This window comes from Mesoplodon densirostris, chromosome 2, assembly GCF_025265405.1.
Source record: "Mesoplodon densirostris isolate mMesDen1 chromosome 2, mMesDen1 primary haplotype, whole genome shotgun sequence".
NCBI lineage: Eukaryota > Metazoa > Chordata > Mammalia > Artiodactyla > Ziphiidae > Mesoplodon > Mesoplodon densirostris.
Window position 1 is genome coordinate 10,196,831 of NC_082662.1, and position 15,145 is coordinate 10,211,975.

Below are 15,145 nucleotides of genomic sequence, written 5' to 3' on the forward strand. Positions count from 1 at the left end.
ACTCATGATCTAGAGCAACGGAGAAAGAGGACATGACCCAAGTCGACTGCTGGCTAACAAGGAAGTGGGGACAGGGACCCCGATTCCTAGCTCTCTGGATCCCGAGTGACCCGCAGCTCCCTCAAGGTCCTGACTCCTGCCCTTGGCATTTATCCCATGACCAGCCCAGAGGATGGAAGAGATGAGGCACCTGGGGGCATCTGGATGGGCAGCCTCTGAAGCAGAGGGGAAAGGCTGAGAGCCACTGGGAGGGTGGGCTGTGAACACACAGATAATGCCCGTCTACGTGGATTGTAGGCATCTGGGATTTGACAGGAAAGGCTTAAATCCGGTGGGATTTGTAAGCCTGTTTGCCCCTTTCTATGAATTGGATAAGGAAGAAAAGAACAGCTTCTATGTGCAGTGCTGGAGGAAGCTGCCCTCTGAGCACCCTCACATGACATCACTCGAGGTCAAAGGGCAGATGCTATCACTTGCATTTGACAGAGGGAACACCAGGGCCCAGGAATGTCGCGGGATTTATCTGCCGTCAGACAGTTCACTGGATGCTCGGCCACGGTCACGGCTGCCTAGCTGGATGTCTAGTGCATGGCCTGCCCAGCCCTCATCCCTAAGCTCTGCCCCCCAGAGCCTCCTCCCGGGACCTGGATATTGGGACCAACACAGCACAGTGTCACCCAGCCTCAGCTGGTCTCGTGAACGGAGCAGCGTATTTTTGGCCACATGGATGGAAAAATACAGAAAGGCCATCAGTATATGAAGGGGGGTAAAAAAAAGTGTGAGAAGCAGATGGTGAAAAAAGGAGGCGCTGTGTTCCCTGCAGCCACTCGGGTCTCAGCCACGAGCTCCCCGAAGCCTGACTGTTCAGGACTTGGGTTCCTGGTGACACACACATGCTTACAAGACACCCTTCTGTTTGCTTAATGTCAGAGGCAGCTGGTTTCCGATTTATCGGGGTAAACTGAGATCGGCGGCCTCAGTGTCCTGAGTTCCCCCCACCAGCCATTCTCACTGCACCTTGCAGAGCAGAGGCTAACGGACTCCCAGGACGAATGGCCGCCCCGCCATCTTGCCAACGCTGCTCCAACAGATGGGGCAGGCACAGCTGGCTCCCTCCCGCCTTCACGGTGGGGAGCCTGAGGCGCAGGATTTGACCAGGGTCACACAGAATCTGCTGAAGGAGCTCAGAGAACCCCCATTCTGGGTCTCTGTCTTTGCTAAAAGGTGATCTGGATAGCCTTGGCTGACCAAAGTCGGAGAGGGGGTATTTGGTGGGGATAAAAGCCAAGGCCAGTGATGTTGGCCTGTCCCCCCAATGGCCCTTGTGACACAGCCCTCGGGAGTGTGCATTTGTCCACTCACTCACATATGCCTACTGCCCCACGGAGCCCCTTCTACACTGGGCATGGCCCCAGGCGCTAGGGACGCAGCAGGGAGCGTGCTGACCTGGCCCTCATGTTTCTAGAGGGACAAGACTTGCGAACGAGAGAATGTGGACTCAGTGAGCGAGACGCCACAGACAAAACAAGCAGATATGACAACGATGAGAGGGTGGGGACAGGACTGATTGGGCGGGGTGGTCAAGGAAGGCCTCTCTGAGGAGGGGACATCTCCTGGGGACATGATGATGAGGAAGACGCAGCCATTTGGGGTGGGAAACGTCTTAGCAGGAGAGGGAGCCGTAAGTTAGGAGGTCCTGGTTGGTCACTGGCACCTGGCGTGTTCATGGGACAGAGGAAGGCCAGCGTGGCTGGTGTGGGGATGGAGCCTCGTGGGACATAGGAGGGAGCTGGCTTGTTCTAAGTGCAATGGAAGCCATCAAAAGGTTTCCAAACATGCCATAGACCGCACCAGCTGCTGGGGACTCAAGGAGAAAAAGACACAGTTTGTGTCCTCAAGACAGGCCAGACCTGTGAACTGACAAGCTCAAGTAGTGGCCATAGAGATAACACAGCATCCAATGAGATCACACAGGCCAGACTCCCAACCCAGCCTTGAGGCCCAGAGGGTTGGAGGCTGGAAAGCCAAGTAAAAACCAGAAAGGTAGAGAAGTAGAGGTGGGGAAGGGCGGGAGGGAAGAGTCGGGGACCTGGCTGGCACCGTTTGGGCAAAGACCCGAGGGCAGGAGCCCAGAACACTCCCAGGACTGGACTGACACACTCTGCTGTTATCCTACAGTGACCAAGTTCAGGATGCGCTTTGGCCTACGTAACCGTGAACATACCCAATTCCGGTCCTCACGACAACCCCCCCACGAGGAGGTCCTTCTGGGCCATCATCACACTGCCAGCTCGAAGGTGACAAGGCCTGCCAAGCACCTCATTCCCAGCTACCTCGGAGACCACAGGATTCTGGGACAGCAGGCACTGGACGGCCACTTGGCTGAAAGGCCTAAGCCTTTGGGTATCTGAGTCAGATGGCAGCCTGTCAGCTTCAGGTAACAGTGACACTGGCCTCTCCAGAGCAAATCCGCAGCTGCCTGTGCTCCCCCGGGGCTGTCCTAGCTGGGCAGGAAGGCAGGTCCTTTGTCCACTAGCCCGGCAATGAGGTCGCCCTTTGAGTTAATTGATAGAGCAGCAGGATGAAGCTGACATGTCCAGAAAGATCCAATGTTTGGGACAGGGTAGCAGGACCGGGTGGGGCTCTCCAGGGAGAAGAGAGACAGGGCAGGGTTGTCTCAGGTCTTGTTTGCAGTTGACTCTCCCCCGGACTCCAGATCGTGGTGTCTGTAAAAGCTGACACCCGGCTGGGACACTGGGGATGGTGAGAAAAGTGACACCGGGGACCCAACTCTAATTAAGACACAAGTTAAAAACACATGAGTCTATGACACCAGGACATGTACGGGCCTGTCAACTGCAGGAGGAGGAGGAGGAGGCCCCTTGCAAGAGCGAGCAAGACCTCAACCAACCTCTGCCAGGAACGTGGTTCTCTTAAGTGTATAGACATAAGGGAGCGGTCCACTCCGCTGGCGAGCAAATCATGCAAATTATAGCAATAAGGGGATGTCATTGTTCTGTCTATTAAATTGGAAAGCATGTTTAAAAATAATAATACGTAAACCTGGGGGAGGCACGGCGAGACAGGTACTTTCTATTTGCCAACAGAGCCTGCTGTCTGGGGTGCAATTAGGTAAAAATGTATGCAGAGGTTTAAAATAACCGTAGACTCTGACCTGGTGATTCCACCTCAAAGAATCCACCCCAGAGAAATAACCGGAAATGTCCACAAATTTACATGAATGAGGATGTTCAGTTCAGCACCGTGTATATTACAAAACAGAAAAAACAGAAAAAAAACAATGGACATTTCTAATAACAGGAGACAGGTTCAATGACTAGACATAAAATGACCTTTTCCATGACCATAAAATGTTAACTTTTCAAAGAGCTATAATGACAGGTAACTCACAACTCAGTAAGAGGAAAAGAGTCAGTAATAAGATATATAGTATAATATCAATTTGTTTAAAATATATATATATGTGCATAAGAATAAAACCAGAACTAAACACAGTAAAACTTTCGTAGCAGTGGGATTCTGGGTGGTTTTTATTCTCTTCATGATATTTATCTACATTTCCCAAGTCTACAAAGGACCTGTTATTTTATAATCAGAAAAATAAAAGGCTTTTATTTTCAAAGAAAACGAGTCACCTGGGAGAAAAGGACCTGTGTGACCTCCAGGCAAGCATCAGCTTGTGTCCCTTTGGCTGAATTACTGTTTCTTTTGTCAGTATGACAACAAGTCCCCACTCATCTGACCAAACCAGGCCCTCATGGCATCTGACATCAGGAAAGGGAGGTGGAGTTACTGGGAGGTGGGGGGCGGGCTCCCCCAGAAGGCCACGAGTCTGGCCTGCTAAGCAGGCAGGGTTAGTGATATAACTGGTGAGCACCCCACTTGCCATGAACCCCCTCCTCGACAGGACTCTGCCTGCAGGGTCCACCCTGCAGTGGCTGAGCCACAGAATGCCCGGACGCTCCGGGCACTACAGTGGACCTTGTCTCGAAGGCTGGTACCCACCCAAGGGGCCTGGGTGAACAGACTCAAGGCATGACATGCAGCCGTGTTTAATTTTCCCCCAGTCCCCGCTTCTCCCAGCCCTTCCCTCCCCACAGCCTCCCTTGTCAAGGTCCCAGTTGCAGCTCAGATCTCTCCTCTGGGGCTGTGGGCTGTGTCCTGCAGGCCACACGAAGCCACGGCTGCAAAGGGAAGTGACAGAAAGTGCCTCACTATTCGGCACCCCTCACCCCCAGGCCCCACCTCCTGCTTGGGTTTCTCCCATAGTACACTCTCAGGGCGCGGTGTGGTCTGTGTCCCCGGGGAAGCCTGCTGGCTCCACGCACCTCTGAGCACAGAGACAGCCCCTTGCCTGCCGGCTATGGTTCCTCATACCCAGTGGCCTTTCCTGCCTGAGGCTCCAGGCTCAAGGCTGGGGCACGGGAGATGTCCTGGGAGCCCAGAGCCCCGGGCTGCCTGTGTGCTCCACCCTCTCCCCACTGCACAGAGACTACGGCCACCTGGACTCCAGCAGAGGGGTCTCTGGAGGGACCTGGTGTCCCCAGGCCTCAACGTCCCAACCTTTAAGACACAGACAGTCTTCCCTTCCCTTGAAACCATAGAACTTTAGAGTTGGAAGGAACCTTAAAATCCTCCTACCCATACTCCTTTGTTTACCAAAGAAAAATCTGAGACACAGAGACACAGGAAAGTCGTATAACGTCACACAGCGTTTCCACAGCTGCAGCAAAATGACGTCCCCCTCCAGCACGGTTTTCAAGCTTTAGTGAGTGTGCACTGCAAGCCCCTTTCAGGGGCTGAGGGTGGGGGGAATTAAAATGCAGATCCCCGGGCCTCACCCCCCAGGCACACATTCAGTAGGTCTGGGGGCCCAGGAATCTGCACGTCAAACAAGCTCCCTAGGTGATTAGCACACTGGTTTCTCATCACCCGTGTGTTTTCACTCCCTACCCACCTCACTGGGCTGCTGTACAGGGAAGGCAGTGGGAGGGACTGGAGGGCTTTTTAAAGATTGCTGTCTGCTGAGAAGGTGCCGATGCTTCCCTGTCTCCCCACACTTTCCCCATCTCTCCCTCTCTATCCTGCTGGTTACTTGAGCGATTTCCCAGGTCTCTTGCTTCCAGGTCTGGAGCCCTTCTACTGAAAGGGGGATGGTCACTGTTCCCTTGACAGTATACTGTCCCACTTGGCCCAGGACCTACTGTCTACTGGGGGAACCGCCAGACCAGGTGCAGAATCTGGGGCTGGAAGGTCAGCTGTCACCCATGAGAGTCGGGGACGGTAGGACAGCGCCGGGGCTATTCTCACCCTCCAGAAAGAATTAGGAGTGGGGTCAGACACTCCTGAGCACAAGCTCATCTCAGTCACTAACGATGTGACCGTGTGCAAACCACTTCATTTCTTTGCACCTCGTGTGCTTCTTGTCAGGTAAGTTGTGGGTAAAGCCCAGGCTCAGGTATTGTATTAAAAGAGACGGCGCTTGTAAACCACAAACCGCCACCATAAGGTAGGGCCACGGGGTAAAACACAGGACGGCCAGTGACGTGAATTCCAGAAGAACAACAAGTAATCCTGTGTGTGAGAATATCCCAAACATGGCACGGGACATACTTATACTAAAACATTATGCCTCCTTTATCTGAAATTCAGAGTGAGTTAGGCATCCTGGAGTATTGTTTGTTTGTTTTCTTGTTTGGGGTTTGTTTGCTTGCTTGTTGTTGCTAAGTTGGCCAGCGGGCATTCTGGCTGGCGTCCCCTTGCTCTCTTCCTTCAGACCCAGCACCAGCAGGCCGGCTCCCCCTGAGTCCTCAGACCCAGATGCCTCCGTGCCCCGCTTCCCCATCGAGCCCTGAGGAACCTGCACAGAGGGGACCGGCTGCCCTCGACGGGTGACTGAGTGCTCCCATCAGCAAGGAGGCTCACTGGCAGACGATCACATGTTTTGTGCTGTCAGAGCTCGTCAAGGTCACTTGCTCCATGCAGTTTGCTTCTCTGGGGGAGGAGGGACAGGGGAGGTGAAGGAAAGACAGTGAGGGCGGGTCCCCTGTGCGCCTTCCTCTGAATTCCCTCCCCTGGGTGCCTGCCTAGAAAGCCTTAGAGCTTGTGCCCCATGGTGCCTGGCTTTCCTTGGTGGGAAGTGGGTAGTCAGCATGGCCAGGGGCAGGTGGGGGGGAGCCAGGAGGTCCTGGTGCACTCCCAGCTGTTTCTAAGCCTCTGTGTGACCTTGGGCAAGTCACTGGCATCACCTCTCTGGGCCTTCCAGAGAAAACGGGGTAATAGTAACAGCACTAATGCTTATTAGTACTCACTGTGTGTCAGGCTCTGTTCTAAGTACTTTATAGATAATACCCTTTTAATCCTTCCAACTAGTAAGAAGTAGAGGCAAGATTTGAACCAAGCAGCTCTGTGCCAGAGTCTAGGCACTTGGCCCCCTTGCCTGCTGCATCTGTGAACATATGAGAGGCCCAAATGCAGGAGGAGGAGGGAAGGGAGTGGCTGACACCTAGCGATCACCTACTCCTTGCCAAGGTGACCACACCCTTGACAGAGCTGACTTCGTACAGCCCTCGCCGCAAACACGCTGTGGGATTCTGATCTTCAGTCTGAAGTCAGAGGCAGGGAAACAGAGGCACAGAGAGGTCAGGGACTTGTCCAGGGTCATCATCTGAGTCTACATGGGAACTCAGCTCTCCCACATCAAGGCCTGGGCTAGGTGCTCCACAACCGCCCCACTTTCGGTTCACAGAGCTCGGGACACTGCTCTGGCCACAGAACGTGGGCAGTGAGGTCAGAGCTGCTCTTGGTGCTTCAGCCCAGGAGGCGCCGGAAGCCCCCCTGCTGCCTCCATCCTCTCCCCCCTGAATGAGACCAACCCTTCCCCAGGGCCTGGACACTGTTCCTTGCTCTGGACCTGTCCATCCTTACCCCCCAGCCACACATCCTCATCTGGTGGCTCTTCGCTTTCCTACATTACAGACAGTAGGAAGGATAACATTTTATATTCTTTGCTCTTTAGTTTACCCACAGTATCCTGACAATCACTGGTCAGATGGATGGGTCAGCATCACTGTGTCCCAGTTTCACACAGGAGGAAGAGGAGGTTCAAAGGACTTTCCCAGAGTCACCCAGCTTTTAAGCCAGGACTCCAGTGTACACCTTCCAATCCAGGGCTCTGTAGAGGCCTCAGAGGTCAATCAAAGTACTGTAAAGATGAAGAAACCGAAGCCCAGACAGGATACCTGTCCTGGTCAAGGTCACAGCCATCCACGGCAGAACTGAGACTGAAATCCACAGCTCCTGACCCGTAAGCCCTAGCCCTCGAGTGAATGATGGTGGGAGCCGGTGATAGCACCTCAACTGACAACTGGGGTTCATGATGCCAACTCTACCAAGAAGCAAAGGCAGAAGCCATCAGAACCAAGGGGAACCCCCGTTCAGCAGTGAGGCCTGCATCTGGACCTTCCAGTCTGCTGGTGGGGAGGGTCTGGGGAGTGAATGAAGGCAAAGTTTAAAGTTAGGCGACTCTGTACCTTGCAGGTCAGATCTTTTTAGGACTTGCTCATGTGGGAGAGCCAGCCTGGGCTTCACCTGCCAGCTCAGGGGCCCGTGTCAGCAGAGAAGTGACTGCCCCTAATGCCTGGGATTTGTGCTTAGTGACAGCACAGAATGAATAAGCGAGCACAGGCATTCCGGACATAAATGAGCAGCATTTTTGAATTCTCAATAAATGGAAAAAATATATATTTACCCGTGATAAATCCACATCTATGTCACCTTTTAGACTGTGGGTCTTTCAGCTCTGGTTCCTGTTCTGACAAACCCTCGGGGTCAAGGTGGGAGGTGGAGTCTGGCTCTGAGAGGTCGCTGCTGGGACCCATGCTCACATGCTCACCAGTGGAAGCCTGGAATCCACTGAAACTAAGGGCATTTCACCTGCTCCCCGTCCTGGGGCTCATCCTTATGGATGCTGGGGTCCCCTCTTCTCAGCTCTGCCTTTGCTTCCTTCCCACTGGCCTTCACAGGGTCTCTTACCTGCTGTGCCCTTATGTTCCTGTCTGCCAGGTGGGGACGTATGTCCATGTCACTGCCAGCAAAGTGCACCAGGCAAGCAAAGGGTGCCCCAGCCCACAAGATTTTGTTCAGCAATTTCACGTCTGGGCTGAAAAGTTACTGAACGGCAAATCTTTACTGCATTACTGGCTCTTAGCAGGCTGCGGCTTTTCCTCACCAGGAGTATCCCTCACCCCTTTTAGACAGAAGGGCAAACTGGGAGCTGAGAAACGAAGACCTACTCAGGTTACAGAAGCCCTTGGGGAGCTCTTAGAACCGGCCGGCTGTCTCTCCATGTTCAGTGTAGTGAGGTGGGTGCCGAAATGCTACCCATAGAGTAGGGTGTGTTCCACTTAGGAGGGGCCCAGAAATAACCCACACCCACCAGTACTAGGACCCAAAGCCCCATAGGATGGTCTCGGAAATCCAGGTACCAAACACTGTTGGAGAAACAGGGGGGGAAAGCAGGGCAACAGGCCCAGAATCTCCAGAGAATTCCAGATGTGTCCCTCCCCCCTCCCCTTCCCTAGCAGAGTCCCAGGAAAAGTTCAGACTGGAAACCTGGGAGGGTTACACCGGGAGCAACTCTCATCCAGGGCAGTGGCCGTGGGCGCCCAGGCCACCCCTTCCAGGCTCAACGCGAGGCCGCTCGCTGCCCTAGGCTCCCGGGCTTTGTCGGCCTCTCCCCGCGCTCTCCCTCACTCCTTCCCGCTTCCCGGTCCGGCCGGCAGGCTCACCTTTGGGCAGCTTGGACACGTTCTCCTGGATCCAGGAGAAGAGGTGGGCGAAGTCGCAGTCGCAGAGCCAGGGGTTCCCGTCCAGGCGCAGGGTGCGCAGCGCAGGCAGCGCGGCCAGGGCGGCCACGTTGAGGCTGCGCAGGTTGTTGTCGTTGAGCTCCAGCACCTGCAGCGACTCCAGGGTTTCGAAGGCGGCCTCGTGCACGCCCGCCAGGTTGTTGTTGGCCAGGCTCAGCTTGACCAGCCTCTCGGCCGAGCGGAAGGCGCCGGCGCCCAGCTGGGTCAGGTTGTTGTAGCTGAGGTCGAGGAAGGCGAGCTTGGCCGAGCCGCTGAACGTGCCCTCCTCCAGAGAGCGCAGAGAGTTGTTCCTGAAGTCCAGGTAGACCAGGTCGCCGTAGAAAATGAAGAAGCCCTCGGGGATGTGCTGGATGCGGTTACCGGCCACCAGGAGCTTGCGCACGTCCAGGGGGAAGGGGTCGGGCACGCTGGGCAGCCCGCGGTCGCGGCAGTCCACGGTGTGCGGATCGGTGCAGGCGCAGCCCGCGGGGCACGCGGCTCCTGGCGGAAGCAGCAGCAGGAGGCTGCAGAGCCCCAGCGCGGCGGCGGCGCCGGCGGGGGCGCGGGGGGCGGCGCGGGGGCTCATAGCCGGGACCCACGCGAGCGGCGGCGACGCGGACGCGGCTCCGGGGCCGAGCCCTGGCGCGGGGCGGCGCGCGGGGTCCCGGAGGACGGGCGCGGGGAGCCGGAGGGCTGCCGGGGCGGAGAGGGCTTGCGCCCGGGCGCGCGGGGTCCCGGAGGCCAGGCGCGGGGAGCCGGAGGGCTGCCGGGGGGGGGGGGGAGGGCTTGCGCCCGGGCGCGCGGGGGCGATGGAGCGCGGAACGACCAGGGGAGCCCGGGAGGCTCGGGCGGAGGGGGCAGCTCCGGGGAGGGAGGGCCGAGGGACTCGCGAAGGATTTACCCGAACAAGAAATTAACCCGCTGGAAAATCCCGGGAGAGAGGCGGGAGCGGCAGGGGTGGCAGAGTGGCCGTCCCAAACGCGGCCCCGCCCGGGCAGCTTATTTCCGACACCGGGCAATTAGACCTGTCGCGCGGACTTGGCGCGGAACACTCGACAAACAAGTTCAGTGACCAAGCGCCCCCAGCCCCAGTGGATTTCAGAGGGCGTGTCACGGCCGTGCGCCCCGCACCCCCGCGCCCGCCTGGTGCCAAAGCGCGCTCCCCGCGCGCCACCCCTTACAAAAGGGAGCGCGACCTGGGTCCCTCTGGCTCTGCGCCAGGGCATTCCCGGCGGGCTCTCGGGGACCGCGCCAGGGGCTGTTGATCCGGGGGTGGGCGGGGCTCCAGGGAGCTCCTGGGTGGCTGGTCTTCCTTCCTCCTTTCCCCCACCGGCACTTAACCCATCTGAGTGAGGCAGGCGGGGTCAACCCGTGGGCGCTGCCAGGGTCCCCGCTGTGGCTCGAAGGAAAGCCAGGGGCCAGTCAGCAGTTTCCACGCTGGCCCTGAGTTTGTCGGGGAACTGGCAGCCACCCGGGCGCGGATCTGCTGCTGATCTAACCAAGGCCCAGCCGAGAGGCACCCTCAGAGGCCTCAGAGGCCAGGGTTCCCAGCTGTGTGGCCTCAGTTCCAGTGCTTCCACACTCTAGACCCCGTGTGCCCCATCTGTTAAATGGGAAAAGGTAATATGCATGACACCAGCTTTGGAGGAGGAGCACAGAGTCAAGAAACAAAGTTTAAAAATGATCTTTTCCGTCTAATTTCTACTCCATCCTCAACAAACCCCCAGCTTTGGTCCCCAAGGAAGGTGGTCAGGGCGGCGCCAAGGCTGGAAGGACAGCAAGGAATGGTATGTGTAGCCTCAGACCCTTCACCAACCCCCAAGTCAAACTCCTTTCCCTTCCCAACCCCATTTAGAAACTTTTCTAAGGAGAAGTCCCCACAGAGCCACCAAGAGATTGTCCTGCTGTTGGCTATTTTGGTCCAAGTGTCCTGGAATTGATAAGCTCCCCCTGGACCAAAATAACCCAGGAACAGCTGTTGGGCAGCAGGCCCCCAGAGCCCCTGCCCTGGCCCCTGGCCCCATGCAGATTGATGGAGCCTTGAATTCTGAAGCCACAAAGCTAAGCCCTGGCCTTTTTCCAAAGGTACACGCAGCTTGATGCCTTCCGATGGATCAAAAACCTGAGCCTCTGGGACCGAGCCAAGGGCTCAACAGAGCCCTGGGTGAGGAGGGGTACAGAGCCCTGAGGGAAGCTCTGAGACACTTGGGGTCCTGCTTACACCCCAGGCCTCCACACCAGACCTCCTGAGTCTCCTGTCTGTGTCCCCACTCTCCCAGCGTCCCCAGTTTGTCTTTGTCATCCCCAGCTGCAAGGGCTCATCCCCCATTCTGGTCTCATCCCTTTGATGAGGCAGGTCTGGGGGAAACGTCTGAATCGTCCCAGAGTGGGTGAACACCCCAGGCTGCATAAATAATGCATTATTGCCATGTCAAGGCAAAGGCAGGTGGCGGAACAAACGGGTCCCCGCATTACAACTCTCCGGGTACACCCTGGAACGATCTGTTACTCCCTCCGCCCCTCCAGCCTCAGGCTTGGCTCTGGTTCCTTGCTCTAGTACTGAAGGGAACCTATTCCTGACCCGTCTGAGCCCCCAGCATCGTTGCTCAGGGCATCTGCGTTTGGCTGGGCTGCCATCCTACACACGTGCCCCCCTGGGCCTGTGTGTCTGAGAGTGCCATACCTCCCTGCCAAGTGGTCTGGTAGGCTGGAGCCCTGGCCAGAGTGTCAGACCCCTGGACCTGGTCCTGGCCCTACCACTGGCCACAGAACCTTTCCCAGGCCACTCGATCTCTCTAGGGAAATAATTCCCAGTCGGGGATCCTTGGGCCCCCTGAGGATCAACTCTTTTCAGAATTTCAAAAACTCTGGTGAAAATTGGGCCTTTTCCTATAAGGAGGTCACCCAGAGCAAATGCCGCAGTTCTTGGCAATGAACTCCGTGATAGCCCTAGGTCTTTTGTATTGGGCAGAAACTGGTGATTTTGATGAATGGAAACAGATGAATGTCTACCTAATAAGTTCAGAGCATTTAGCAAGGGGCTGCAAAACAGGGGGTTGCACAATTGTAAAATAATCACAGGGGTCCCCAGGAATGAAAATGTTGAGAAATGACACTCTGGACCTTGATTGCCTCATCTTGAAACTAGAGGGAAAATACCTTCCCTCTCCCCTTCCACAGCCACTGTGAAGGCCACGTGGGGAAATGTTGGTTTGGAACGTGAGCTGAAAAGTGTTTGGAGAGACACTGCATATAAAAGTGGCCGTAAGTCGTGCTGTGGCAGGAACGCCTTGCTTCTTGCTTTGTGTCCCCCAAGGTGCCTTGAATCCAAATCGAAAGGCTGTTTTCATGGATAGCAGAAGGAGCAGACATGGCTGGGGTTCGTGGGGAGCAGGGAGGCCCCCCATATTCCAAGACTCCCATGCCTTGGAAAAATGCAAGCTTTGCCACCTCTGATTTTCCCCCAGCAAGGAAAACATAGCTGTGACCTCGGCAAGGTCACACCGTGAGTCAGTGGTAGCTGCTGGAAATAGAACCCAGGCATCCTGACTCCCCTGCCACCCCACTCACCTTGCTGCCTACCTGGGAAGGGGGCCTCTTACAGCTTGAGGAAAAACACTGCAGGTGATGTGGAGAGACACCTTCAGAGACTCAGTTTATCGGCTCCATTTCTGTATTTATTCCCAGAGTCAACACACTTTGTGATGCCTGATCAAGAGGTTCAAGACAGGGGTGGGACAAATACCGGAGGTATCCTGATGTTTTCGGAACCTTCCCCAAATCACCAAGCAGAATCCCTCACCCCTCTTCTATGCTCCCCGAGCTACAGAACACTTCCTGTCTTATCTTGTAAGTGGCCCCTGTCTGACTCCCCCTGAGGTTGGGCCTTGGGGAGCTACATGGTTGGGGTCTGCAGGAAATCCCCCACGTGGTGGCTGGTCCCTAAGCAAAAGCAAAATCAAACCGGGCATGAGGGCTCCCCTTTGGTTGCCTCTAAATTAGCCCAAATCCTAGGCCCTAAATTGTAAACAAGATGATGCCAGTATGGTATGTGCAGGAATCCGAATTTAGGTGCAGAGGCTAGGTTTGAATGATAAGACTGTGGATGGTGTTTGGTGATGTCATTTGGGTTACTGGCATGTGTCACCTGTAATGAGTGCCTGGCTGACCTGGCACCCCGTGGGCCCCAGGAAGGGAGATGTGCTCTGGCCCTTTGCCTGGGGGCAGGCTGACTCAGTGGAACCGGCTCTCTGCTCCGAGGACAACACTGCTCTGTATCCATCCGCCCACTAACTGGCAAACCCCAAGCTCCAATTTGTTCCCACCCACTGCCCTTCTCCACCACCACCACCAGGGGGCACCATCCGCCACTTGTACAGGTGAGAGCTGAACCCTTCCTCTCTCAAGGCAGCAGCTCTGTCTCCTCCCATAAAACTTGCTTTGGTTTTGCTCTCCTCTGGCAAGGCTGGACCCACTTTTTAGAAGAAAAGCTCCTGCCCCTGTTTTACCCCTGGTACTAGGAAACGAGTCCTTAACCAGCCTCAATGGAGTCAGGGTGGTAGTCGTGCTTAAGAACATGGGTTTGGAGTCAGACAGACCTGGGACAAACCTGGTTCTCTTGATCCCTGGCTCTGTCACCTTGAGCAAGTTGCTTAATTTCTCTAAGCCTCAGTTTTCCCATCAATGAAATGGGATAATACTAGTGCCTATTTCACTGGGTGGTTATGAGGATTAAATGAGATCTATCAAGTGCTTAGCAGTGAGTCTTGACATCATAAATGGCCACATAATTATTTATTTCTTTGTTTTTTCACATATAGCAGGTAAATTTTTAATGGAAGTGGTATTCTTTAGGTAAATAAAGTGTTTATCTGGAATGTATTTGCTAGGGATGCCCTACATTCTAGGATTGGGTTTAGTAACTCTCTCTGCCCTGAACCTTATTCCAAATGTAACATTTCTCAGACACACACACACACACACACACACACACACACACACATCCCCACCCCTTTAGCCCCCTCCAGCTCTGGCTGACTTTGTGAGCACAGTCATAGGTGAGCAGCTTCCAGCATCCTGGCTTGGTTGGCCTGAGAGTGGGCACACCAATGAGACCAAGGACATGGGGTCAGTCCCTCAGCCTGGCACAAGGAGACATCTGTTCTCTGCTCACAGCCGGTGTTCCTAATGCTGGCCAGCCATCCAGCAAATGAGTGACCTTGGGTAAGGAGGATGGGGATACTGCCACCCTGTCTCTCCAGGAGAAAAACACAGAGCACACGTCCCAAGAGTCAAGGGCACCACCATTCCACAGGCAGGAGGCACATGATCTCCAGCAAGTTCGGGACTCACCCCCGCTTCCTCTTCCCTCACAGCCACCTCCTGTCCACTAGCAAGACCCTTTGGTGCTATGTCTCTGCCTCCACTGGGACCTCCTTAGTCCAAACTGGCATCGTCCTTTACAGAAGTCCCACTGGCCTTCCTGCTTCCAGCCTTGTTCCCAACAAGGGAACACTCACGCTCCCCACTCACGCTCCCAACACTCAAGAAAGCCAAAGTGAGCCTTTGAAAATATGTTACCTCCCAGTTCAGACACCCCCAGTGGCTTCCTGTGAGTGGTAGGCAGACTTCTAAGATGACCCCCCAATGATCCCCACGTCTTGGTACTCCCTGAGTGAGGGCAGGACCCGTAACTTGCTTCTAACATATTTAGCGAAGGTGACGGATGCCATTTCTATGATTAGGTTACAAGAGAGGGTGACTTCCATCTTGCTATCAGACTCACTCGGCTGCCTCTTTGGCTTGTGTGCTTTGATGAAGCAAGCTGCCGTGTTGGAGGGGCCTGCATGGTGAGGAACTGAAGGTGGCCTCAGATCTACAGCCCATGAGAAACTGTGTCCTGCCAACAACCACATAAGACCAGCAAACATTTTGGTTGCAACCTGTGAGAGACCCTAAGCAGAGAACCCAGCAAAGGCCTGTCAGACCCCTGACCCACAGAAACTGTGAGATTGAAAATGTGTTTTGTTTAAGCTGCTACATTTCTGGGGAATTTGTTACGTAGCAACAGCTAGCTAATACACCTCGGCACTTGGAATAAAATCATCCCACCAGACCCTGCATCCTCTGGCCCCACGTGTTTCTCTCACCCTATTTTGGACCCCTCTCCCCTTGGCTCACCACCCTCCAGCCACTCTGGTCTTTTCATACATTTAATTCATCATGTTTGTGCCAACCCCAGGACCTTTGCCTGTGCTGTGCCCTCTGGCTGGAATACT

At 55.2% G+C, this 15,145-nt stretch overlaps 1 protein-coding gene across 1 annotated transcript in view; it reads right to left on the bottom strand.

The window, feature by feature from the left end:
• The window catches only part of LRRC38 (leucine rich repeat containing 38), a 64,134-nt gene that overhangs the window by 24,578 nt on the left and 24,411 nt on the right, over nucleotides 1-15,145 (bottom strand). Inside the window, exons 3-4 of the mRNA XM_060118316.1 lie at nucleotides 10,049-10,212; nucleotides 8,811-9,630 (exon numbers count right to left, since the gene is read on the bottom strand). Of these exons, the coding sequence (XP_059974299.1) occupies nucleotides 8,811-9,630; nucleotides 10,049-10,212 (984 nt within the window). The remainder of the gene's footprint in view (nucleotides 1-8,810; nucleotides 9,631-10,048; nucleotides 10,213-15,145) is intronic.